Raw genomic sequence first — 27,453 nt, forward strand, 5'->3', positions numbered from 1 at the left:
CCCCCCCTGAAAAATTCTGGGCCGGTCATACAAAAACAGGGTGTGGCCTTGACAGGAAGGGGTGGGTCATTTTTCTATTAGGAGGTGCAGAAGTTTAGTCAGGCCTAGGGCAGCACAAAACCTAAATATACTACTGCATATTAGGGCTTATTTATACAGGATCCGATTTACAGCATGTTTTTAGATTGTGGGAGGAAACCCACGCAGGCACAGGGAGAACATGCAAACTCCAGGCAGATGGTGTCACGGGCGGGATTCGAACCAGCGACCCTTTTTGCTGCTAGGTGAAAGTGCTATCCACTACACCACTGTGCTGAACGAACATGATTGCGGCTGAAAGCATGAGATCAGTGTTTTTTCTGATCTCATGCTTTCCAGCCTGGAGGACAGATGTGGGGTCTTATTGACCCCGCCTCTCTCCATAAAGAGGACCTGTCACCAATGCTGTTTCTTGGCCTAGGCCAACAAGGCCTATGGCAGCACTTTGCAGGGGGGCAGCACAGACAGTGTCTCCGCCGGCTTGCGCTACACTGTTAGGCAAATTCGTTTTCGGCCGCACTGCTTCCAGTATGTGGGCGGTTGGCATTCTGCAACTGTGGGGGGCGGTGCTTCAATTATTTTTTTTACCATCCCTGTCCCATTGCAGAGATTTCACTTCCTGTTCTATAGCCAAACAGGAAGTGACAGGAAATCTTTGTAAATGAAGGGAATCCATTGCCCCCCCCCCAGGCCATCAGAACTAGTGTCCCCACTTAAGAATTTCAGGGTGGGTTTTAAACTGCAAGGGGTGTGGCCTTGGCAGGAAGGGGTGGGGCATATTTAAATTAGGGGGTGCACAAGTTTAGTCAGGCCTAGGGCAGCACAAAACCTAAATACATCCCTGCCTGTCACACACTAGTCCTATTACAAGGGATGTTTACATTCCTTGTAATAGGAATAAAAGTGATCTAAAAAAAAAAGGGACAAAAAAGTGCAAAAAGAAAAAATATTACGAAAAAAAAAAAGAACAAACAAAAAAAAGAAAATTAAAATGCCCCTGTCCCTAGTAGCTCGCACTCAGAAGCGAACACGCATGTAAGTCACGCCATTCAAACCACACATGTGAGGTATTGACGCGTGCCTTAGAGCGAGAGCAATAATTTTAGCACTAGACCTCCTCTGTAACTCTAAACTGGTAACCTGTAAATAAAATTCAAGCGTCGCCTATGGAGATTTTTAAGTCTGGAAGTTTGGCGCCATTCCATGAGTGTGTTCAATATTAAAGCGTGACAAGTTAGGTATCTATTTACTCGGTGTAACATCGTCTTTCATATTATCCCTAAAAATTGGGCTAACCTTACTGCTTTGTTGTTTTTTAATTCATGAAACCGTTTTTTTGGCAAAAAAAAGGCGTTTGAAAAATTATTGCGCAAATACCGTTGGAAATAAAAAACTTTAATGACCGCCACTTTATTCCCTAGGGTGTCTGCTAAAAAAATATATCTAATGTTTGGGGGTCCTGAGTAATTTCCCAGGAACAAAATATAATTTTTACATGAAAGAGAGAAGTGCCAGAATAGGCGCGGTATGGAAGTGGTTAAAGTGAAACAATAAAAGTGAAATATTCCTTTACATTTCATAGGGGGGGAGGGGGGTATATCATGCCTGTGAAGTAGTGCATGTTTCCCGTGCTTAGAACTGTCCCTGTACAAGATGTCATATCTGAAGGGAAAAAAAAGTAAGTTATAAGTACTCATGGCTATAAAGAATACAGTCATTGCTCATAAAAAAAAACTGGGGGTCCCCCCAAATTCAATTACCAGGCCCTTCAGGTCTGGTATGGATTTTAAGGGGAACTCCACCCCAAATTTAAAAAAAAATGGCGTGGAGTTCCCCCAAAAATCCACACCAGACCCCTTATCCGAGCACGTAACCTGGCCGGCCGCAGAAGTACCAGGCCACATGCCCTCAACATGGGGAGGGTGCTTTGGGGTCCCCCCCAAAGCACCTTGTCCCCATGTTGATGGGGACAAGGGCCTCATCCCCACAACCCTGGTAGGTGGTTGTGGGGGTCTGTGGGCAGGGGGCTTATCGGAATCTGGAAGACCCCTTAACAAAGGGGACCCCCAGATCCCGGCCCCCCTCTGTGTGAAATGGTAATGGGGTACATTGTACCTCTACCATTTCACCAATAAAAAGTGTCAAAAATGTAAAAAAAGATAATAGCCGTTTTTTTTTAAATTCCTTTATTAATGTCTTCTTTCCGCGCTTCTTCTTTTCTGCTTTCATTAGGGTTTCTTCCGCATCATCTTCTTCCTCTGCTTCTTTCTTGAGTCTTCTCGTCCGCATCTTGCACTGCTTCTTCTTCCATCTTCTTCTCCTTCCGTCGGCCTTCTCGTCCGCATCTTGCTTCTTCTTCCCCGGACGATGCGCTTGCAATTGAAGTTCCCGCTGTGTGTCCCCGCCCCCCTCTGACGCCACGGGGAAAGTCATAACAAAAAGTCCCCGTGTGGTACATGTGCGTCAGAGGGGGGCGGGGTCACACAGCGGGAACTTCAATTGCAAGCGAATCGTCCGTATCTTGCACCGCTTCCAATTGAAGTTCCCGCTGTGTGACGCTCCTGTGACCCCGCCCCCCTCTGACGCACATGGGGACTTTCCCCGTGGCGTCAGAGGGGGGCGGGGTCACAGGAGCATCACACGGCGGGAACTTCAATTTGAAGCGCATCGTCCGGGGAAGAAGCAGCAAGATGCGGACGAGAAGGCCGACTGAAGGAGAAGAAGATGGAAGAAGAAGCCGGTGCAAGATGCGGACAAGAAGACCCAAGAAAGAAGCAGAGGAAGAAGAAGATGGCGGAAGAAGATGAAGAAAGAAGAAGAATGTACCCCATTACCATTTCACACAGGGGGGCGGGATCTGGGGGTCCCCTTTGTTAAAGGGGTCTTATAGAGTCCGATAAGCCCCCTGCCCGCAGGCCCCCACAACCACCGGCTGGGGATGAGGCCCTTGTCCCCATCAACATGGGGTCAAGGTGCTTTGGGGGGGACCCCAAAGCACCCTCCCCATGTTGAGGGCATGTGGCCTGGTACGGTTCAGGAGAGGGGGGCCGCACTCTGCCCCCCTCTTTTCTGCGGCCGGCCAGGTTACGTGCTCGGATAAGGGGACTGGATTTTTGGGGGAACCCCACGTCATTTTTTTTTATTTGGGGTGGAGTTCCCCTTAAAATCCATACCAGACCTGAAGGGCCTGGTAATGGAATTTGGGGGGACCACACACTTTTTTTTTTTCTGAATGAATTTGCTCAGAATTGCCAGGAGCCGACAATTCATTATAGCCACAAGTGATTTTTTAAATAACTTTTTTTCCTTCAGAATGTCATTTTAAGCAGGGACAGTTCTAACCACAGGAAACAAGCGCTTTTTCACATGCTTACTTTACACCCCCCTAGGTACGAAATTTAAAGGAATATTTCACTTTGATTGTTGCACTTTAAGCATTATTAAATTCACTGCTCCCGGAAAAAAACGGCCGTTTTAAAAAATAAAAAAAAACATTGATACATGTCCCCTGGTGCAGGACTCGGGTCCCCAAACACTTTTTAGGACAAAAACTTGCATATTAATCTTTAAAATGAACACTTTTGATTTCTCCCATAGACTTCTAAAGGGAGTTCCGCGGCGGCTTCACATATTAATTGCATTGCGCCCTGTGCTGCGCCGGTTCATGCGCCTAATTAAGGATTCATCCGGCGTGCCAATTAAGCCATGAACCAGAGCAGCGCATTGCTTTTAGTAAATCAGCCCCCATATGCCAAATTTGGCCCGCCAGGCCTTGTCATGTGGCCTTCGCATCCAGTTTTGCATCCATAATGTGAGGTGTTTCTGTGTTTACAAGGGTTAGCTTTGCATGCACTCACGGCGGGGATAGATCTCCAGAATCTAAAAGGGTGAATGATCTTCCTTCAAACGGAGGCAGAGCTACGTACACAGGGAGGTACTAGAGCCAGTCCAGGTAGGAGAGATGTGAGAAAGCTTTGGGGGGGCTTGCACACTGTGCACCCCTAAACCCTGTACTCTGTTCACAGCACACCTCTGAACTCTGCACACAAAACATTCCTAAACCCAGCACTCTGCACATAGCGCACTCCCGAACTCTGCATTCTGTGCATATCACACTCCTGAACCCTGCGCATAGCACACCCCTGAACTCTGTGCATAGCACACTCCTGAACTCTGCACTATCTGCATAGCGCACTCCTGAACTCTGCACTCTCTGCATAGCGCACTCCTGAACCCTGTGCATAGCACACTTCTGAACTCTGCACTCTCTGCATAGCGCACTCCTAAACTCTGCACTCTCTGCATAGCGCACTTCTGAACCCTGTGCATAGCGCACTTCTGAATTCTGCACACCGCACTCCTGAACCCTGTGCATAGCACACTTCTGAACTCTGCACTCTCTGCATAGCGCACTGCTGAACCCTGTGCATATAGCGCACTTCTGAACTATGCACTCTCTGCATTGCGCACTCCTGAACTCTGCACCCTCTGCATAGCGCACTCCTGAACTCTCTGCATAGCGCACTCCTGAACCTTGTGCATAGTGCACTTCTGAACTCTGCATTCTCTGTATTGCGCATTCTGAACCCTGCACATAGCGCACTGCTGAACGCTGTACTCCTGAACCCTGCATATATCGCACTCCCGAACTGTGCATATTGCACTTCTGAACCCTGCACTCTTTAGGTAGCACCCCAGATACAACCGGCCCTTTAAGGGCAGCCATACTGCTGACACACAATCAAATTGAGTTTGACAACCCTACTGTACACTGTACTAATGACACTAGCTGGGAGGGGGTTAAAATCTCTGAGTAATCAAGGGGTTAAAAATGTACCTTCAGGTAGAGAGGTGAGTTCAGAGATCACTTAAAGCGGGGGTTCTCCCTAAAAAAAAAAATTCTTCTAGCATGTCATTCAGCATAGTAGCGCGAGCTACAGTATGCCTTTATATTTTTTTTTGGCGCCGTACTCACTGTTTAATCCCGTAGTAAAGTTTCAGACTCCCCGCGGGGAATGGACGTTCCTATGCAGAGGGCTCGAGATTGACGGCCGGATATGGCGCGTCACGAAAATAGCCGAAATAGGAGTTTGCTCTTCACGGCACCTGCGCAGTCAGCTCCGATGTCTGTGCGCAGGCGCCGTATAGCGCCGTGAAGAGCCGAGACCTACTCCGGCTATTTTCGTGAAGCGTGACGTGCCATAGCCGGCCGTCAATCACGAGCCCTCTGCATAGGAATGCCCATTCCCCGCGGGGAGTCTGAAACTTTACTACGTGATTAAACAGTGAGTACGGCGCCAAAAAAAAATATAAAGGCATACTGTAGCTCGCGCTACTATGCTGAATGACATGCTACAAACTTGTTTTTTAGGGTGAAACACCGCGGCTGTCCCGCTATCGGGTAACAGAGCTGAAGAACAGGGAGAGGTAAGTGTAAACAAACTTCTCCCCGTGCTTCCTAGTCAGACGGTCACTGATCGTCTGTTTCCTGTCATAGGGAACGACGATCAGTGACGTCACACGACAAGCCACGCCCCCACTCAGTAAGAATCACTCAATTAGAGCACATTTAACCCCTTCAGCACCCCCTTAAAGCGACGCAGTGCCGAATCGCAAAAAGGGGCCTGGTCCTTTAGCAACAAAATGGTCCAGAGCTTAAGTGGTAAAGAATCCTATAGTAAAAAAAAAAAACCTTAGTGACACTTCTGTGAACTATTCTGGTCCCATACAGCCTGATGTGGGCATTGTGTCACTTCTCATAGTGCTTATTGCAATACACACAATCTATTCACAATGGAAAACTACAAACCGTCACAGGCATACCTCCCAACTGTCTGAGATGGAAATGAGGGACACCTATCGGCAAAAGTATGCAGGCATAGGATACACCCCTTGCCACGCCCCCTTAAAGGAGAATTGTACAAAAACATACGATTGGTTAAACTTACAAGTACTTTTTTACCACTACTATTCCTTTATATTGGCTCTTGGAATTTACACATGCAGCAATTTAGAAATCAGATGAAAGGTTTAGCGCTGGAAAACACTTTTTGATAGATAAAAAGTGCATTTTATATACAACTCTATAGAACAGACCAAAATGAGGGACAGAGGGACATTGCTCAAAATCAGGGACAGTCCCTAAAATCAGGGACAGTCCCTAAAATCAGGGACAGTTGGGTGGGAGGTATGGTCACAGGTGTCATAAAAAGTTACATAATAATAATAATAATAATAAAAAAGAGCATTTATTTAGTGTCAATGTTTACAATAGAACAGAAAATGAAGTCCCATATTCCTTTGCTGGGGGAGAGGCCACCATGGATCACATCTGTCACCAAGTTCCCTGATAAGTATCCGACAACCGGACAGAACAAAGCTCCTGACGTCACTAGGAGCACGCGGTCATCAAACAAGCCGGTGTTCAGTCCTTCCCGCGAGATTTCCTCCGAGATCAACACAAAGCAGCTCTGCCTCTCATTCATCCGAAACCCTGCCCAGAGTGTTGCGTGCGCGCCTCCTTACACATGGACGCATGTCTCTAAAAAGAAAAAGCGCGGCGGCGATGCGGTCTGTGCCCTCGGATAAAATAACTACCTAGATATTTATCACATAACGTTAGTCAGAGCTGTCAGAACATTTCCTAGCCGCACGTACGGTACTGGCCTATAGAAGACGGGGGTGACAAGATCTCGCGATATCTGCGTGCCCGCCCCTCCGGACAGGCGCGCGCACAAGGTTAAAAAAAAAAAAAAAAGCCGGCAGGGTGAGCGCGCGCTCTTCTTCTAGTGTAACTCCCGCCACCCGCGTTTATCGTTAAGCACCGCCCACCAACTGTTTGCCGGTTCCTTCCTACCATTGTAACCGTGTGGTGAGCTCTGTGCCGGGGGAAGATATGTCTGAGGAGAGCGCCGAGACGCAGAGGCAGGAGCCGGTGAAGGAAGAAGAAGAGGGCGGGAAAAAGACGGAGTTGGACGGTGAAGGAGCCGGTGTGAAGGAGGAAGTGACTGCGGTGAGTGAGATAAGAGGAGGAGGTGAGCGGAGTGAAGGCCATGAGGCGCCTCCTCTGCCTTCATTTACCCGGGAAAGAGAGAGAGGGGGACACTTTATTGTGGGACACCAGTATGAAGACAGAGCTCACCTTCTATGGAGGAGGCCTCTTCTCTGACATTGTCCTGATGCCGCCTCCGCCTCCTCCATCACCTGGCCTCTCCTATTATTACTTCATCTACTGATAACTACTTGTCCGGGGACACCCTGCACAGGCCTGCTTCTCTTCTTAAAGGGGAGCTCCACCTCCATGGGGGAAAGTGGAGAAATATATATCTATACAAGTCATGTTTGTAGTATAACCACTTGATCTCTAAGAGGTTTTACCCCCTTCATAATCGGGGTTTGTGTGTGTGTATTTTTTTTTGCTCTTCAACCCTGAGCTACATTCACACCTGGGCGTTTTGAATTGCGGGCAGAATCGCCACAATTTCAAAACGCTCTGCTTAAATGACAGATCGTAAAACCTGATAGGTGGCGCTGATGGGGGGGGCACTGGTAGGTGGCGCTGATTCGGGGGGCGGCAGCAGTGGTGGGCACCGCATCGTAGCGGTGCATCTGTTTGGGACCGATGTCCCTCTGTCAGGGGTCGGTGATGGAACTTTTTTTTCCTTCATGCTGTTAGCACTAGGGGGGAAAAAAAATTACAGATATTTTGTTTACATCATGTGATCGGCTGTTATTGGTTGAGAGTTGGTCACTTCCCTGACGTGTATACAGTAATCAGTGGCTATTTTTAGCTCTAATCACTGTATAAATGTCATTGGTCCCGCCATTACAAGTAAAATAATAAATGCCATAAATCTATCCCCCTATTTTGTAGACACTATAACTTTTGAGTAAACCAATCGATATGCGCTTATTTCGATTTATATACCGCATCTTTTTTTTTCATAATTTGGGATATTTATTGTTGCAAAAAGTTTAATTTTTAAACCGCAGAGGCGATCAAAGAAAGCTCTATTTGTGGTGGGGGATGTACATTTTGTTTGGGTACACCGTTGCACAACCTCACAATTGTCGGTTAAGGGGTTGTAAAGGTAAAAAATGTTTTCTCCTAAATAGCTTCCTTTACCTTAGTGCAGTCCTCCTTCACTTACCTCATCCTTCCATTTTGCTTTTAAATGTCCTTATTTCTTCTGAGAAATTCTCACTTCCTGTTCTTCTGTCTGTAACTCCACACCGTAATGCAAGGCTTTCTCCCTGATGTGGAGAAAGCCTCTTGAGGGGGGAGCAGGCAAGTCAGGACACTCTTTACTTTGCAGATAAAGGAGCTGTGTGTTAGTGGGCGTCCTGACACTCCTGCTCCCCCCCCCCCCCTCCCCTCAAGAGGCTTTCTCCAGGGAGAAAGCCTTGCATTACGTTGTGTAGTTACAGACAGAAGAACAGGAAGTGAGGGTTTCTCAGAAGAAATAAGGACATTTGAAAAGCAAAATTAAAGGATGAGGCAAGTGAAGGAGGACTGCACTAAGGTAAAGGAAGCTATTTAGGGTATTTTTTTTTTTTATTACCTTTACAACCCCTTTAAAGTCTTATACCCGATACACACGATCCGAAAATCGTACGAAAAATGCCGCTTTCAAAACAATCGAACGATAATTGGATCGTTATTACAGAGCTCCCGAGAGCCGATCAGGACAGTTCATCCGATTTTTTTTTTTAATTTTTTTTCTATCGGATTTTCATTTAATCAGTACAGCTGTCGTTCGACATCACTTCCGATTATTTTTTTTTTTTTTATTGAGCCGTACGAGAATTTTCGTGACTTTAGTAAACTCATCAGATTCAACGTGAGATTGGCATACAAAAAAAAACGGACGATCATTCGTCCGATAATCGGATCGTGTGTAACAGGCATTATTGACCCCGCATCTCTCCAGAACGCCCCCCCCCCCCCCCCCGCTGTCACATTTGCCACCTTTCAGAGGGGAGGGGGTGCAGATACCTGTATAATACAGGTATTTGAACCCACTTCTCGGCAGAATCTGTGGGGGTCTACGTCACACACAGGTCTCAGAAGACAGCGGGTACCAGTGAGGACGTGCAGCGGGACTCGCGCATGTGCAGTAGGGATCCGGGAAGTGAAGCCGCAGAGCTTTACTTCCAATTCCCTCACCGAGGATGGCGGCGGGGGCAGCCGAGAGCCGAGCGATTGATCGGCTTCGGCTGCAGACATCGCGGGCACCCTGGACAGGTAATTGTCCATTTATTAAAAGTCAGCAGCTGCAGTATTTGTAGCTGCTGGCTTTTAATAATTTTTTTTTTTTTTAGGCGGACCTCCGCTTTAAGTACCAAAGTTTGGCGCCATTCCATGAGTGTGTGCAATTTTAAAGTGTGACATGTTGGGTATCTACTCAGCGTAACATCTTTCACATTCTACAAAACAATTGGGCTTTACTGTTTTCTTTAATTCATGAAACATGTTTTTTTTTTTCTCAAAAAAGTTGCAACGACCGCCCTTTTATTCCCTAGGGTCTAACTAGCACTAATGTAAGTGCACTGCACCACAATTTTTTAAAAACATAAGGTTTTTAAAATAGCAAAAATAACCACGCACGCTGAGGTGACTATGGTTAGCAAACCAGTGAAAAAGAAAAAATTCAACTGAGTGTAATAAATAAACGCACGCAGTGAAGTATTATAAACCTCCCAGGAGTGACACTTTAAAAATATGAGCATGAGAGTCTATATAAATGAAAAACAAAAACTCAATAGTCCATAAATTGTGATGGATTCTCCACAGTGACGCAAAATCCAAAAACAAGCACTCAAGGAAGAAGTGAACACACTGCCGCTTACCGCAATGTTCTGATCCCTTGTTATAGGGGGATCAATGGACACCTGTGGCTAAATATCCAGCCTCGGGTCTCTGGCATGCAGCAGACATCCCAGCTTCAAAAGTGTTACACTCCTGTGAGTTTACAGGATCAAGGTATCCCATAAAAAACAAAGGCTAATATAGTGTAAATCCTTACACATTTAATAAATAAAAGACGAATGGACACTTGTATAAAAGTGAAGATAAAATGGTATAAAATCGAGCCGGCCGCCTCTCAAACAGCCCGTATAGTTCCCGGGATTGGCGTGGGCGCGGTGACGTCAGATACGGGCGGCGTTCTGACCAGGGCTGTGGAGTCGGTAGATAAATGTTCCGACTCCTCAGTTTTATGTACTTCCGACTCCTCTGTATTAATATGCGAATGTATTTTATACATTCCTTGAGGGAAAGAAACGCAACCTACCACAGGACTACTGGCTGGGAAGCCAACAGTCTACTGTATTGCACAGTTTAAGCAAAAGACAAACACAATGAAAACAAAGTTTTATTATTTTTTTTTTTTTAAAGCGGGGGTTCACCCGTACATAACACTTTTTACCCTTAGATGGATGCTCGTTTTGTCTAGGGGAATCGGCTAGTTGTTTTAAAATATGAGCTGTACTTACCGTTTACGAGATGCATCTTCTCCGCCGCTTCCGAGAGGCTTCCGACGGTCGCATCCATCGCGTCACGATTTTCCGAAAGAAGCCGAACGTTGGTGCGCAGTATAGAGCCGCACCGACGTTCGGCTTCTTTCGGCTACTAGTGACGTGATGGATGCGACCGTCGGAAGCCTCTCGGAAGACTGTCAATCAAGAAGGAACGCCCGCTCCCGAAGACCCATACCCGGAAGCGACTGAGAAGATGCATCTCGAAAACGTTAAGTACGGCTCATATTTTAAAACAACTAGCCGATTCCCCTAGACAAAACAAGCATCCATCTAAGGGGAAAAATTGTTTTATGGGTGAACTCCCGCTTTAATCAATCAAGTGGCTGGATAGTAGCAGCAGGCATAAACATCAGGAACAGGATCTTTACCAGTTCAAAAATACAAACCACATTATTTGGTTGTTTTAGAACAAAAACAAAACATAGGGCAGTGGGAGGATCCAGGAAGGGGCATTTATTCTAAAACATGATTTTCCTAGGAGAATCCCATAGTCATGTTTAAAGTTTAAGCTAACAATTGGAGTTTACAAGTTTTTATAGCCTTAGCTAAATGACAGCAGTTTTTCCAATGGTTTACAGCTTCAGTCTTGAACTATTGGCCCTCCATTCCCTTCACTTATACAAGCGTCTCACTCTCTAGTCCTGCAAAAAAACATATTTATTTAATCCCTTATGAGTGAGAGGCTAGGTTACACATGGACGCTGCGTTCCCTGTAAAAGCAGGACACAACACTATGGAAAGTATAAGTATTGCAGCTCCTAATTGTGCGTTGCGTGCCATATAGTGGTATAGTTAAGCGGTCACTTAACGTGTTCGTTTTGCGGTTACGTGAGGCACTGCATGCATTGGTCTTTATTCTTACAGTAGAGAAGTCATTAATTATAACTTTTTGTGAATTGGGACATTTAAACTTGCTTTTTTTTTTTTTTTATTCCAATCTAAATTTAGTAGGAGTCGGTGCATTGTTTGCCGACTCCGACTCCAGGTACCCAAAATTTCCCCCGACTCCTCGACTCTGACTCCACAGCCCTGGTTCTGACGTACCGCATAAATACACAAAGAGCAAGTAACCAAGCCTAGATCTGAGTCCTGCCATCTTGGTAAAGGGGGGGGGGAACACTGTCAATGAAGCAAATATACTAGAAGAGGGTAAACTTTTGTCACGTCTATATTAGAGATTACAGATGCACTATTTATACAAACCTAGAATGCTGTGCCTAAGGGAATGAAAAAATAAATAATAAACTGGACATATGAATAGATGAAATCAAACTAAATCTGTTCCTAACTTGGTATTTCAATGAACCCAATTTGTAAAATACAAGATGAGAAAAACTCTGGATAAGGGACAGAACGCTGGATTTACACTATATTAGCCTTTTGTCTTTTTTATCGGGATACCTTGATCCTGTAAACTCACAGGAGGGTACCACTTTTGAAGCTGGGACGTCTGCTGCATGCCAGAGAGACCCGAGGCTGGGTATTTGGCCACAGGTGTCCATTGATTCCCCCCCCCCCAATAATAAGGGATCAGAACATTGCGGTAAGCGGCAGTGTGTTCGTAGGTGGAGGCACTCCTATCTTCACTTCTTCCTTGGGTGCTTGTTTTTGGATTTCGCGTCACTGTGGATGATCCATCATCACAATTTATGGACTATTGATTTTTTTTTATGTGTGTGTATGTGTGTATGTATGTATGTGTATATGTGTGTATATATATATATATATATATATATATATATATTCATGTTTTTAAAGTGTCACTCCTGGGAGGTTTATTATACATATAAAACACTGATGTGCTGCAGTTTACCTGTACCGTAGGTGCAGCACAGTGCATGTCTGACTTTCCTGGGTTAACTGCGCTTTTCCATAGACTTCTATTGTATCCTGCATGTTTGCACTTTCGGAATGCAGGAGTTTTTGTGCGCTTTCAGAAAGTGCACCGAACATGCAGGATGTAATAGAAGTCTATGGCTAAGCGCAGGGAAGCTGCAGGTACACTGCACCTGCAGTGTGGGTAAACAACAGTGCATCAGTGTGAAAGCAACCCTATAATGTACTATTATGCCCAGTGTATTGCTTCACACTGACCTGAAGATCTTTCCTGCTGCTGGCACCGCTCTGGAAACTGCTTGCTGGGATGAGAGGTTGGTATCACTCTTCATGGGACAGAAGCCAGCACTACATAGGAGGCATTGGCGGCTCTTGCTTCCTACTACAGGTCCAACTTTACAAGTAGTCCCTCTGCATTGCACTCTGTTTTAATGACCGGGGTTGGTGGGTCAGCAAGCCCAGACCGCGTTCTGCCAGTCACCTGGTCGCGATCTATAAGTTGCTGACCCCCCGCACTGATCATTGTAAGCACCCCTGTCAGTAAACTATTTGTTTCAAAACAAAGTACTTGTGCTGTTGGAAAAACAGCACCTTACTGCCTGGAGCACCAAGGGAAAATAAAGGGGGGGGGGGAGCAAATGTAGCAATCACAGCTAAGAATTGGTAATCTGCATTATAATTAAATGTTTGCTTTTGGGTTTAATACTGTCATAAGCTTTTTATTTTCTCAACCCTTTTTTTTTTCTTCTTGCTTTTAAGAAAGGAGAATCTGAGAATGACAGCGATTTCCCCTTCAAACAAAAGGAAAGCAGTGGAGAAGATTCTTTTTATGAGGAGAAAAGGGTAACTATACGTTTTTAGTTTAAAAGCTAAAATGAGGATTGTCAAATAATTAAATGGTATTTGAATTTTTTTTTTAAACCTATGCAATTTGCAATGCAAGTGTTATATCTTAACCACCTCAATACAGAACACTTGCACCCCCTTCTTGCCCAGGCTATTTTTCAGAGCTGTCGCACTTTGAATGACAGTTGCGCGGTCATGCTACACTGTACCCATATGGAATTTTTATAATTTTTTTCACACAAATATAACTTTTTTTGCTGGTATTCACTTCTATTTTTTTTTTTTTTACTAAGAAAATTTTGAAAGGGGGGGGGGGGGGGGGGGGGTTTTTTCTTAGTTTGTCGGTAATCTTTTTCCTTCACTGATGGCCAGTACTGACTGGAATCACTAATGGCCACTGATTGCTAGTAGTGGTGGGCACTTATTGCTTTCCCTGTGTGTGCTTTATTGTAATCAGGGCACTAATGATCAGTGCCCTGATTATATTCCCAGATGTCCTCTGCAAGGAGATGCCGTTGATCTGCTCGACTCTCCATTGGCTAAAAAACTCAGGATTTAGTGGAGTGCCCAGCAGATGAGTCTCCTTCCGAGCAATTTGGACAAGAAGTTATGCAGTGGATGTTTGCCTCGCAGTTGCAGATAGATGCCTCTCATCCAGACCCTGACCGAAATGGTTCATTCTGCGTTAAGTTGCCTCTTTAAAAAACAGAGCTAACTGAGCCCCCCTGTTTCTCTGGGATCCATGAGGCCTCTTTAGGCAACACAGTATTTCCCTCTACACCCCCTTCTGGAACAGGCAGTGTATGCCGATCGGGAAATCCTAATAGGACCCTTACTCCTCCTCCTAAAATGTTTCCCTTTCATATCCCATGGATGAAAGGTCTGTTAAAAATGGAGCGTGCCAGCAGATGCAGCAGTCTCTTCCTTAAACTCACCTGGAAGATGACGCACAGGACCTAAAAGACCCTGTGGACAAGAAATTGGAGTTAAAGCGGGTTCTCCACCCTAAAGTGGAGTCCCGCTGATCGGAACCCTCCACCCCTCCGGTGTCATATTTGACACCTTTCAGGGGGGAGGGGGGTGCAGATACCTGTCTAAAGACAGGTATTTTCACCCACTTCCGGCCCGGCATTCACGGGCAAAAGACGGGCATTCTGTCACATCCCGTCGCCCCCCCACCCCGTTGTGTGCTGGGAACACTCGGCTCCCAGCATACAGTGGGAGTCAATCGGCGGGCACAGCGCGACTCGCGCATGCGCCGTAGGGAACCGGGCAGTGAAGCCGCAGCGCTTCACTTCCTCGTTCCCTCAGCGTGGATGGAGGGGGGAGCAGCAGGGCGACGAGCGATCGCTCGTGCTCTGCTGCGGACGCGGCGCTGGACTCCAGGACAGGTAAGTGTCCTAATATTAAAAGTCAGCAGCTGCAGTATTTGTAGCTGCTGGCTTTTAATATTTTTTTGGGGTGGAACATCCGCTTTAAGGGCTTCCTTTTTTTTTTTTTTTCTTTGACCAGTTCAGCTATTTAGGCAGCTGTTGCAGCAATTGGTATTTGCCAGTCCCTAAGGGATTGGATCAAGAGGCCTAATAGGCCTAACCAGGAGGATGATCTGCCTTAATATGACAGATATTCCTTGAGCGCTGTGTTTTTGCTGTTGATACCTTAGTACTGGTTCACACTACAGAGACATGAAAGTCGGCACGACTTTGCAAGGCAACTTCAAGTCGCCTCCAGGACAGGCTTTGCTACTGGCCAATCAAACAATAATTGGCTCTGTGGGAGGGATTTGCCTGAGAACTATTTTCTCTTTCTGTAAATTTTCTGTAAATTTGCTTCAGTTAAGACACTGATCTGACTTTGGCGATTTCCATTGAAATCAATGGGTAGAAGTCGCCTTGAAGTAGTACAGGAAACTTTTCTGAAGTCGGAAAGACTTCAGTAGTGTGCATTAAGACGGCTCTCATTCACTTTAATTTCTCATGTCGCGGGACTTGGGGCGACACAAGTCGGATCCCAAGTTGTGATAGTGTGAACAGGTACTTAAAGGTTTTTATACAGCAGGTTTCTCGTCTGGCTCTTAGGTCTGTACATATGGGCAGACTTTATGGGAAAAAGTACTGGCTTCCTTGTAAAAGGTTATTAGCAGGTTTTCCTTTTTTTATGGGGAATATTTGTTTGGTGATCACTTGGACAAATAGATCCAAAAGATTTCCGGTGGGAAGAGTTCTCCAATTCCTGTGAAGAAAAGCACCAGACATCCCTCTTTAGGGACTGCCTCCTCAAGGGTCTCGGCATCAGGGCGGTTCCACTGCTCACAGGGTGCTAAGACCAGGGGCAAACCACAAGGCCAGGACTAGAAAAAGCCCTGGGTCTAAAATTCTTCTAGAACACAGCACCAATCCCTGCTTTGAGGGGAAGCCCCCACTCCATTGTGGGGGGGGTTTCTGGACTTTGAGGACATTTTGGAATGTAACAATTCATGACGAATGGGTCACCTCAATTATATCTCGCAGTTATAGACTGGAGTTGCGGGGGATGCCCCCCAGAGGTTTTTAAGATTCCGCGTCCCCTTGGATCCTCAGAGGCTTGTTACTTCAAGCACTACATCACCTAGGGCGTCAAAGAGTAATTGTAGAAGTTCCGATACTCGAAAGGTGCACAGGGTTTTTCTCAAACCTGTTTATGGGTCAGAAACCAAACGGGGACACCAGGCCCATTTTGGACCCAAGATCCCTGAACCAGTATCTAACAATACAATCCTTTCCGATGGAGTCTGTCCGCTCAGTAGTAACCTCACTTCAGAGGGGACACTTTTTAGCCTCAATTGATATAAAAGATGAGTATTTTCACATACCTATTTTTTTTTTTATTTTTTCAGCCTTAACAGAGGTTCCTACATTTTACAGTAGAGGAATGTCATTCTCAGTTTGTGGCTCTAACCTTCTGACTGACCCTCCAGGTATTTTACAAAGGTCCTAGGACCAGTACTGGGCTTTTTAAGAGCCCAAGGGAGTCTGGTGCTCAGGGAACCTGGATGACCTCCTGCTCAGAGACCACTCGGTACAGGTTCTAGAACAGAGCATAATACACACAGTACAGTATTTCAAGAGCTTATGCTGGATCATATATACTAAAGGCCAAACTTGAGACCAGCTCAAAATTTAGGGTATCTAGATTGATCCTAAGCATGAGTATTCTTACCACGTAAGGATCTGCGCCCTGAAGGTTCAGGTGCATCAGATAAGCCTCGGCTCTGCATGAGCTTTCTAGGGAGGATGGTATCCTCTTTCGAGGCAGTGCCCTATGCCCGGTTACATGCCAGGCCCTTACAACAAAGCATTTTGTTGGCTTAAAATAGGGGAAGAAAAGCCCTGGATTATCCAATGTGCTTATCCCCTCAGGCATCCTTAAAGGGGGAAAGGTACATTTTTTGGACTTCAGGAGAGTCACGATGCCCACTAACACACAGCTCCTTTCTCTATCTGCAACATAGAGCGTCTTGACACTCCTGTAGTCCATGGGAGGGGGCGGACACGACACTCCACACCAGGGATAAAGCCTTGCATTACTGTGTGGAGTTTCAGACAGAACAGGAAGTGAGGATTTCTCAGAAGAAATAAGGACAACCCCTTTAAGCCTAAATTGGCGGCTGAAAGATCAAAACCTGCGAAAGGGAAAACCCTTCTCCCAGTAACCTGGAAATTACTGACTACAGATGCCAGTCTCTCAGGCTGGGGAGCAACCCTTGATGGGCTCTCAGCCCAGGGGAGATGGTCAGAAACAGATCCTGCCCATCAACGTCCTAGAATTGAGGGCAGTACGTCTGGTCCTACACTCCTGCTTCAGGACTAGCCTATCGGGGTCCAATTCGACTATACCACTGCAGTGGCGTGTGTATATAAACCACGAAGACGGTACAAGGAGTCATTCATCTCTAAAGGAGGTGAACTACATACTTGCCTGGGCAGAAAGATATGTGCCAATGATATCAGCAGTCTGTATCCCGGGAGTAGAAAACTGAAAGGCAGATTATCTCAGCCCCCAGCAGATCTGCCCGGGGGAATGGTCCATACACCCAGAGGTGTTTTGGGAAATTTGCCAGCATTGGAGATTGCCAGAGGTTGACCTACTGGCATCCAGATTCAACAACAAACTACAACAGTTTGTCTCTCTGACGAGATCCTCTGGTAATTGGAGCAGATGCTCTGATAGTTCCATGGAGCCAGTCATTCTGGTAGCACCAGCCTGGCCCAGAAGGCCCTGGTTCCCAGAGATTGGTCCGTCTCTTGTCAGTCTGACATAGAAGCGTCCAAAGTCCCATATTCCACCCCAGTTTGCAGTCTCTCAATTTGACGGCATGGCTATTGAAGCCATGGTGTTAAAGGACCGCGGCATCTCGAAAACCAGTGATGCCTACCCTAGTGAATGCTAGAAAAACTGTCACTAGAAGAATCTATCATAAAGTCTGGAAGACTTGTAATGCTTGGTGTGAAGCCAAAAGATGGCATTCAAGAAAGGGGCAGACAGCTTCCATTGCCAATTGGGTCCATCAGTTGATCATTCAGGCCTACGGTCTGAAACATGAAGCTACCCCCTTTCAGTTGACCGACATTCTACCAGGGGTATAGGAACCATCAAATATCTGTGGCTCAGATTTGTAAGGCTGCTACCTGGTCTTCAGTGCATACGTCCACAACATTCTTATCAAGTGGATGTTCGGGCAGTCAAGCATTCAGTTTTCGGCCGCAGTGTACTGCAGGTTGCCGTATAAAGTTCTGATGGTTATTATTATTTGGGAGGGTGTATCCCTCCCCTCAAGGCTATTGCTCTGGGGCGTCCCAGCAGGTAATGAATATTAGCCTGTCTCTGTCCCATGATGTACTCAAAAGAAAAGGATTTTACAGGCAAGTATGACGACAAAATCCTATTTGGATCGCGCACATGCCCGCGCAGCCTCAATACACTTGCGTCACCCGTACACGGGGCTTCTCGGATTTGCAGGAGGGCTCTGTAATTGGCCCTCCTGATCACATGACGGCCATGTCCAATCACAGCCGTCATGTGATGTAAACAGAGCTTGCTAGGCGATCGGCTCTACTCTCCTCGCACATTAGTTCTCAGTGAGGAGAGTGGTTTGCTGCACCCGGCTGGTGATCAGTGTGTATGAGATTTTTTTTGCAGCTTTTTACACCCTGATCACCAGCCTAGTAACACACCATGTAAAACGCACATGTCCGTAAAACGCACAACACATGTCCCCCACATATGTAACAGTAAAATCCATATGTCCCAATGATTATCTGCGCACATATGATCGTTTGCGTACATATGTCCGTGATCACACAAACCAATTATACACTTAATAGGATTTTTTTTTTGGCTTAAATTTATGACAAAATTCGATTTTATTGGATTTCTTTTAAAATGGAATAAAGAAAATATATTGTTTTCCAAATTTCCGCAACTTTTTCGCTTATATCGCAAACATTTTTTAAACGGAGTCCTGAATAAATACCACCAAAAGAAAGCTCTATTTGTGCAAACAAAATGATAAAAATTTCATTTGGGTACAGCGTAGCATGACCGCGCAATTGTCATTGAAAATGCAATAGCGATGAAAATTGGCCTGGGAAGGAAGGGGGTGAAAGTATTGATGTGGTTAAGAACAGATGAAATAAGAAATTTATTTCTTCTGACGTTTGAATTTTTTGGATGAAAACCGTGCGCATCCTGGATTTCGGGGTGTTAAAGCTATCTCTGAATCACTGGAACCCCCTTCTTCTGGGTCCCCTTATCAGGGTACAATCAAACAATGTCATGGCTTTGGCCTTTATCAACCAGGGGAGAGGTACCAGGAGTCAGGAATTGGAAGCAACTCTGATCATCTCATGGGTGGGAAGCTCTGTCCAGCCCTCCTTCTTTCCCCCCTTTTTTTATTTAAATCCCAAGAGCAGAGACTTGGCAGGCAGATTACCTCAGCCATCACTGCCTGGATGAAGTAGGATGAGCCTAACATCTTTAACCACCTGAGCCCCAGGCCATTGTCAAATGACGGCCACACGGTGGCTCTGAAAATCCAACAGGACGTCATATGACATCCTCGATGCCACTGGGGGGCGCGTGAGCGGTGCGCCCCCGAGATTCTGATGCGCGTGCCTGGCGGTCGCGATGTCCGCCAGGTACCTGCGATCGGCAATGACAGAGCAGGGACGTGGAGCTCTGTGTGTAAACACAGCTCCACGTCCTGTCAGGGGAGAGAGGAGACCGATCTGTGTCCCTTGTACATAGGAACACAGCATCGGTCACCCCCCTCCCCCCACAGTTAGAACACAATACAGGTACACATTTAACCCCTTCCTCACCCTAGTGTTAACCCCTTCAATGCCGGTCACATTTATACAGTAATTGGTGCATATTTATAGCACTGATCGCTGTATAAATGTGAATGGTGCCAAAAATGTGTCAACAGTGTCCGCCATAATGTCGCAGTCCCAATAAAAAAATTGCAGATCACCGCCATTACTAGTAAAAAAAAAAAAATTCTGTCCCATATTTTGTAAGTGCTTATTGCGATTTATTTTATTTATTTTTTTTACCAAAAATATGTAGAAGAATACATATCGACCTAAACTGAGGGAAAAAAAATTGGGCTATTTATTATAGCAATGAGTAAAAAATATTAATTTTTTTTTCAAAATTGTTGCTTTTTTTGTTTATATTGCAAAAAATAAAAACCGCAGAGGTGATCAAATACCACCAAAAGAAAGCTCTATTTGTGAGGAAAAAAAGGACAGCAATTTTGTTTGGGAGCCACGTCGCATGACCGCGCAATTGTCAGTTAAAGCGACGCAGTGCCGGAAGCTGAAATTTCACCTGGGCAGGAGGCGGGTATATGTGCCCAGTAAGCAAGTGGTTAATTTCTTATGTTTTGGAAATGGGAAATTCCAGGTGTAGAAATAATGGGCACCAGATACAACCAGTTACCCCCTTTTTTTTGTTCTTTATCATAACTAAGGATTCTCTAGCACTGGTATTGGATCATTCCCTTAACTCTGTTTCCAGGTTGTATACCTTTCCTAAATTGCAAAATTTGTTTCAAATGCGCCTATAAAAAAAAAAAAAAAAAGCAAAAAACTGGTAATCCTTCATGCATGAAAAAATTCTTTAGAAGAACCTGGTAGACAGACCTACTCAAACATCTAGGAGACTATCTCTGGCCTCTTCCAGACAGGCTTATCTCGGAGCCCCCTGTTTCATTCTAATATTTTTTACAGATTTATTAAAAAAGAAAAACCTGAAATATCACATGGTTTTAAGTATTCAGATCCTTTGCTGTGACACTCATATACAGGTCATTCTCAAAAAATTAGCATATTGTGATAAAGTTCATTATTTTCTGTAATGTACTGATAAACATTAGACTTTCATATGTTTTAGATTCATTACACACAACTGAAGTAGTTCAAGCCTTTTATTGTTTTAATATTGATGATTTTGGCATACCGCTCATGAAAACCCAAAATTCCTATCTCAAAAAATTAGCATATCATGAAAAGGTTCTCTAAACAAGCTCTTAACCTAATCATCTGAATCAACTAATTAACTCTAAACACCTGCAAAAGATTCCTGAGGCTTTTAAAAACTCCCAGCCTGGTTCATTACTCCAAACCCCAATCATGGCTAAGACTGTCGACCTGACTGCTGTCCAGAAGGCCATCATTGACACCCTCAAGCAAGAGGGTAAGACACAAAGAAATTTCTGAATGAATAGGCTGTTCCCAGAGTGCTGTATCAAGGCACCTCAGTGGGAAGTCTGTGGGAAGGAAAAAGTGTGGCAGAAAACGCTGCACAACGAGAAGAGGTGACCGGACCCTGAGGAAGATTGTGGAGAAGGACCGATTCCAGACCTTGGGGGACCTGTGGAAGCAGTGGACTGAGTCTGGAGTAGAAACATCCAGAGCCACCGTGTGCAGGAAATGGGCTACAGGTGCCGCATTCCCCAGGTCAAGCCACTTTTGAACCAGAAACAGCGGCAGAAGCGCCTGACCTGGGCTACAGAGAAGCAACACTGGACTGTAGCTCAGTGGTCCAAAGTACTTTTTTCGAATGAAAGCTAATTTTGCATGTCATTCGGTAATCAAGGTGCCAGAGTCTGGAGGAAGACTGGGGAGAGGGAAATGCCAAAATGCCTGAAGTCCAGTGTCAAGTATCCACAGTCAGTGATGGTCTGGGGTGCCATGTCAGCTGCTGGTGTTGGTCCACTGTGTTTTATCAAGGGCAGGGTGAATGCAGCTAGCTATCAGGAGATTTTGGAGCACTTCATGCTTCCATCTGCTGAAAAGCTTTATGGAGATGAAGATTTCATTTTTCAGCACGACCTGGCACCTGCTCACAGTGCCAAAACCACTGGTAAATGGTTTACTGACCATGGTATTACTGTGCTCAATTGGCCCGCCAACTCTCCTGACCTGAACCCCATAGAGAATCTGTGGGATATTGGGAAGAGAAAGTTGAGACGCAAGACCCAACACTCTGGATGAGCTTAAGGCCGCTACAGAAGCACAGGCTGATTGCCTCTATGCCACGCCGCATTGAAGCAGTCATTTCTGCAAAAGGATTCCCGACCAAGTATTGAGTGCATAACTGAACATAATTATTTGAAGGTTGACTTTTTTTTTTAATTAAAAACACTTTTCTTTTATTGGTCGGATGAAATATGCAAATTTTTTGAGATAGGAATTTTTGGGTTTTCATGAGCTGTATGCCAAAATCATCAATATTAAAACAATAAAAAGGCTTGAACTACTTCAGTTGTGTGTAATGAATCTAAAATATATGAAAGTCTAATGTTTATCAGTACATTACAGAAAATAATGAACTTTATCACAATATGCTAATTTTTTGAGAATGACCTGTATTTAACTCGGGTGCTGTCCATTTCTTCTGATCATGCTTGAAATGGTTCCACGCCTCGATGCGAGTCCAGCTGTGTTTGATTATGCTGATTGGACTTGATTTGGAAAGCCACACACCTGTCTATATAAGACCTTGCAGCTCACAGTGCACTTCGGAGCAAATGAGAATCACGAGGTCAAAGGAACTGCCTGAAGAGCTCAGAGACAGAATTGTGGCAAGGCACAGATTTGGCCAAGGTTACAAAAACATTTCTGCTGCACTTAAGGTTCCTAAGAGCATAGTGGCCTCCATAATCCATAAATGGAAGACGTTTTGGACGACCGGAACCCTTTCTAGAGCTGGCCGTCTGGCCAAATGGGGGGAGAAGAGCCTTGGTGAGAGAGGTAAAGAAGAACCCAAAGATCACTGTGGCTGAGCTCCAGAGATGCAGTCGGGAGAAAGTTGTAGAAAGTCAACCATCACTGCAGCCCTCCACCAGTCGGGGCTCTATGGCAGAGTGGCCCGACGGAAGCCTCTCCTCAGTGCAAGACACATGAAAGCCTGCATTGAGTTTGCTAAAAAAAAAACACCTGAAGGACTCCCAAGATGGTCAAAAATAAGATTCTCTGGTCTGCTGAGACAAAGTTGGAACCTTTTTGGCCTTAAAGTTGGATGTAAACCCAATATATTTTTTTTTTTTTTGTCACAATGTACAGTATAAGATTTTCTATCTGTGCCCAGTCTTGCCACAGAGTTGGTCCAGCTCTGAGCAATCCTCTTTTATTGTTCTGTGTAATAAAACGGACTTGCAGGGGAAAAACCTTGGTCCGTTCCGCCCCCTTGCTGTGAGTGACAGGTTATTTACATATCTCATGCACTAGCTTGGAGACGGGCATTATTTTTTAATTCCCACCCCCACTCATTTTCTGAAGTCATGTGGTTACTTTTCTGGATTTTGACTGGATGTTAGTGATAATAGCAGAATTCAGTGTAAGAGTGTAGAGGAGGGCGGGGAGTCTACTGACATCACAACTCCACCCACCAAGCTCCAGACAACAGACCCACCCATAGAAACTGCAGTTTTTCAGTTCTTATAACAGACAGAGGGGAAACATTTGACAGGTAAGGATACATGCAGGAGGCATGTATATCCTTATAGATCAGCACTTTGACAGTAGTTTAGAAAGGATGAGTGGGTTTACATCCACTTTAATTCTAAGCGGTATGTGTGGAGAAAACCAAGCACTGCTCATCACCTGTCCAATACAGTCCCAACAGTGAAGCATGGTGGTGGCAACATCATACTGTGGGGGTGTTTTTCAGCTGCAGGGACAGGATGACTGGTTGCAATTGAGGAAAAGATGAATGCGACCAAGTACAGGGATATCCTGGACGAAAACCTTCTCCAGAGTGCTCGGGACCTCAGACTGGGCCAAAGGTTTACCTTCCGTCAAATCAATGACCCCAAGCACACAGCTAAAATAACGAAGGAGTGGCTTCACAACAACTCCGTGACTGTTCTTGAATGGCCCAGCCAGAGCCCTGACTTAAACCCAATTGAGCATCTCTGGAGAGACCTAAAAATGGCTGTCCACCAACATTTACCATCCAACGTGACAGAACTGGAGAGGGTCTGCAAGGTGGAATGACAGAGGATCCCTAAATCCAGGTGTGAAAAACTTGTTGCATCGTTCCCAAAAAGACTCATGGCTGTATTAGATCAAAAGGGTGCTTCTACTAAATACTGACCAAAGGGTCTAAATACTTAGGACCATGTGATATTTCAGTTTTTTTTCAATAAATCTGCAAACATGTCAACAATTTTGTGTTTCTGTCAATATAGGGCATATGTCTGCCGGGCACCTGCGATCGTTCCTGACAGCGAGAACAGGGATTTGTGTGTGTGTGTGTGTGTGTGTGTGTACACGCATAAATCCACGTTCTGTCAGGGGTGAGGAGAGCGATCTGTTCCTAATGCATAGGAACAACAATCGGTCTTCTCCCCCAGTCAGTCCCATGCCCCAGTTAGAATCACTCCCTAGGAAACACATTTAACCCCTTGATCACCCCCTAGTGTTAACCACTTCCCTGCTAGTCACATTTATACAGTAATCTGTATTTTTATAGCACTGATCACTGTATAAATGACAAGTGTCCGATCTGTCCGCTGCAATGTCAGTCCCCATGAAAAATTGCGGATCACTGACATTGCTAGTAAAAAAAAAAAAAAAGTTTTTTAAAAAAATGCCATGAATCTATCCCCTATTGTGTAGACCAGTGTTTCTCAACTCCAGTCCTCGAGGTGCCCCAACAGGTCATGTTTTCAGGATTTCCCTCAGATGAAATGGCTGGGGTAAATACCAAGGCAGTGAAACTGATCAAATCACTGGCAAAATAATGGAAAGCCTGAAAACATGACCTGTTGGGGCGCCTTGAGGACTGGAGTTGAGAAACACTGGTGTAGACGCTATACCTTTTGCGCAAACCAATCTATATACGCTTATTGCTATATATTTTTTAGCCAAAAATATGTACAATAAATATCGGCCTAAACTGATGAATTACATTTTTTTTCTTTTTATAACGCAAAAAATAAAAACCGCAGAGATGATCAAATGCCACCAAAAGAAAGCTCTATTTGTAGGAGAAAAAGGACATAGATTTTAAGTACAACGTTGCACGATTACGCAATTGTCGGTTAAAGCGACGTAACGCAAAATATGGCCTTGTCGGAAAAGGCGGTAAATCCTTCCGGGGCTGAAGTGGTTTACATTTCTTTTACAGACACCCTTATTCAACATGTTTCTCAGATTAGACCTCCCTTACTCCACCCTATGCTTCATTGGGATCTTGATTTGGTTATCCCTGACCTGCAGAAAGAACCCTTTGCATGATCTCCTCCATAGTAGCCTTGTTGGCAGCTATTGCATTGATCAGATGTGTCTCTGAACTAGCGGCTATTTTGTATGAAACCATTCCTGATCTACCACAAAGATTAAGTAGTCTTGCACTCAAGGATAACTCCTTCGAAATCCGATCTACAGGTGTTTGCAAAATCACTACTCTTTGGTTCATACCTTCTCTAAGTTCTACCAGCTTAATGTCTAAGCTTCTGAGGATACTTGCTGCAAGATCTTTGAAGCAGCGTTCTGAGGTGGGGTCTATTGTCAATCTTGTGGTGGCCCTTGGCATTACAAGTAACAAAACAGCAGTTCTAATGTGTTTTTTATGGTTTTCACTCCCATCTCCTTCCCGCCCTCTAACACCCTAGAGAATAAAATGGCGGACGTTGAAATACTTTCTGTCGCACCGTATTTGCACAGCGGTCTTGCAAGCGCACTTTTTTTGGGGGGAAAATACACTTATTTTTTTATTTAAAAAAAAATAAAACAGTAAAGTTAGCCCAATTTTTTCTTTTTATATTGTGAAAGATAATGTTACGCCGAGTAAATTGATACTCAAACATGTCACGCTTCAAAATTGCGTCCACTCGTGGAATGGCGAAAAACTTTTACCCTTTAACCCCTTCCTGCCCAGACCAATTTTTAGTTTTCAGTGTTGTTGCAATTTGAATGACAATTCCGCGGTCATGCAACACTATCCAAACTAAAACTTTGTGTTCCCCCCCCCCCCCCACAAATAGAGCTTTCGTTTGGTATTTGATCATCTCTGCGGTTTTTATTTTTTGCGCTATAAACAAGAGTGACAAATAAAAGTAAAAAAATGTTTTTTTTCCTCAGTTTAGGTCGTTACGTATTCTACAAATTTTTGGTAAAAAAAATTGCAATAATCGTATTGATTGGTTTACGAAAAAGTTATAGCGTCTACAAAATAGGCATTTTTATTATTTTTTTTACTAGTAATGGCGGCGATCTGCGACACCTTTTTGGGACCATTCACATTTATACAGCGATTAGTGCTATAAATATGCACCGATTACTGTGTAAATGTGACTGGCAGGGAAGGGGTTAACGCTAGGGGGCGCTGAAGGGGTTAAAATGTTCCCTAAAGTGTGTTCTAACTGTAGGGGGAGGGGACTCGCAAGGGGAGGAGACTGATGTGTGTTCCTCTGTACTGGGAACACAGCATTGGTCTCGCCTCTGACAGGAGGTGGATCTGTGTGTTTACACACACAGATCTACACTCCTGCCGTGATCACAGGCAATCGCAGCCGCCGGGCACGCGCGCCGGGTCACGAGCGGTGCCGCGCACCCTAGATCGCCGGGAACAAAGGATGTCATATGACGTCCACCCGGATCGAGGGAGGGTTCCTGCCGGCGTCATTTTACACCGCGCTGGTAAGAAAGGGGTTAAAATCTCCATAGTAGACGTTTAAAAAAAATTCTACAGGTTGCATGTTTTGAGTTGGAAGTGGTCTAGGGCTAGAATTATTGCGCTCTCTCTCTACCAATCGCGGCGATACCTCACGTGTGGTTTGAATACCGTTTACATATGCGGGCGCTACTTACGTATGCGTTGGCTTCGACACACAAGCTTGGCGGGACAGGGTGCGTTTTTTGGTTCCTAACTTTTTTAGCTGGCTCCTAGATTCCATGTAAATTTGTCAAACCCTGACCTAACGCATCGGGTCTTTGTAAATGACTTGGAAATGTATGTTGCCGTTTCCATGTTAAATTTCCTTTTTGTTGTAAAAAAAAAAAAAAAAAATTCTAATTAGTTAACGCTTCAACAAGTAGAAAGTCTCAGGGGGTTAACACAAATGCAAAACACATTTTGCTCAAACAATAAAAAAAAGCTGCAAATTTTAAATTATGGATACTTTTTTGAATATCCAACCTGTTTCTAACTCCAAGAAAGTTAGAATTCCTCTTATTGCATAAGTATTTAACCCATTTACCCCTTTCATGAGAAGCCCATAAATGGTTCTACCGGCTGTCATTTTGAAATTGGCATTTATAGATGTGTGAGAATTTCAGAATCCATATTTGGAAAGCTGGTTAAAGTCTCCAAGTCAGTCAGCAAAGAATGGCTCTACTAAGTACAGACCTGGTATGAATAGGTACTGATTTGGTGCGACAAAACTGGTTTGTGGTTGTTTTTTGTTTTGAATTGTTTTGTGATAAAGAGCTTACACCTTTCAAGTAATTTTTAGTATGTTCTATAAATCTAATAGTAAGGCCCCTTTCACATGGGGCGGATCCTTATTGACAGACTCCACTAGCTCACTGGGGATCGCTTTGTTGAATCACTGTTGAGCAGGTGGTTGACGGGTCCGTCACCGCTCACTGTGCTGAGATGGAACTGTCAGAGCTCCACTCTCCCCTATGGGGAGATTGGATG

At 44.8% G+C, this 27,453-nt stretch overlaps 1 protein-coding gene across 1 annotated transcript in view; it reads left to right on the forward strand.

Moving 5' to 3' along the window:
• Positions 1-6,776: 6,776 nt before the first annotated feature.
• Positions 6,777-27,453, forward strand: part of SMARCA5 (SWI/SNF related, matrix associated, actin dependent regulator of chromatin, subfamily a, member 5) — a 112,147-nt gene continuing 91,470 nt past the window's right edge. The window contains exons 1-2 of the mRNA XM_040331510.1: positions 6,777-7,051; positions 13,174-13,257. Coding sequence (XP_040187444.1) covers positions 6,935-7,051; positions 13,174-13,257 — 201 coding nt within the window. The 5' untranslated portion in view covers positions 6,777-6,934. The remainder of the gene's footprint in view (positions 7,052-13,173; positions 13,258-27,453) is intronic.

This window comes from Rana temporaria, chromosome 1, assembly GCF_905171775.1.
Source record: "Rana temporaria chromosome 1, aRanTem1.1, whole genome shotgun sequence".
In the NCBI taxonomy this organism is placed as follows: domain Eukaryota; kingdom Metazoa; phylum Chordata; class Amphibia; order Anura; family Ranidae; genus Rana; species Rana temporaria.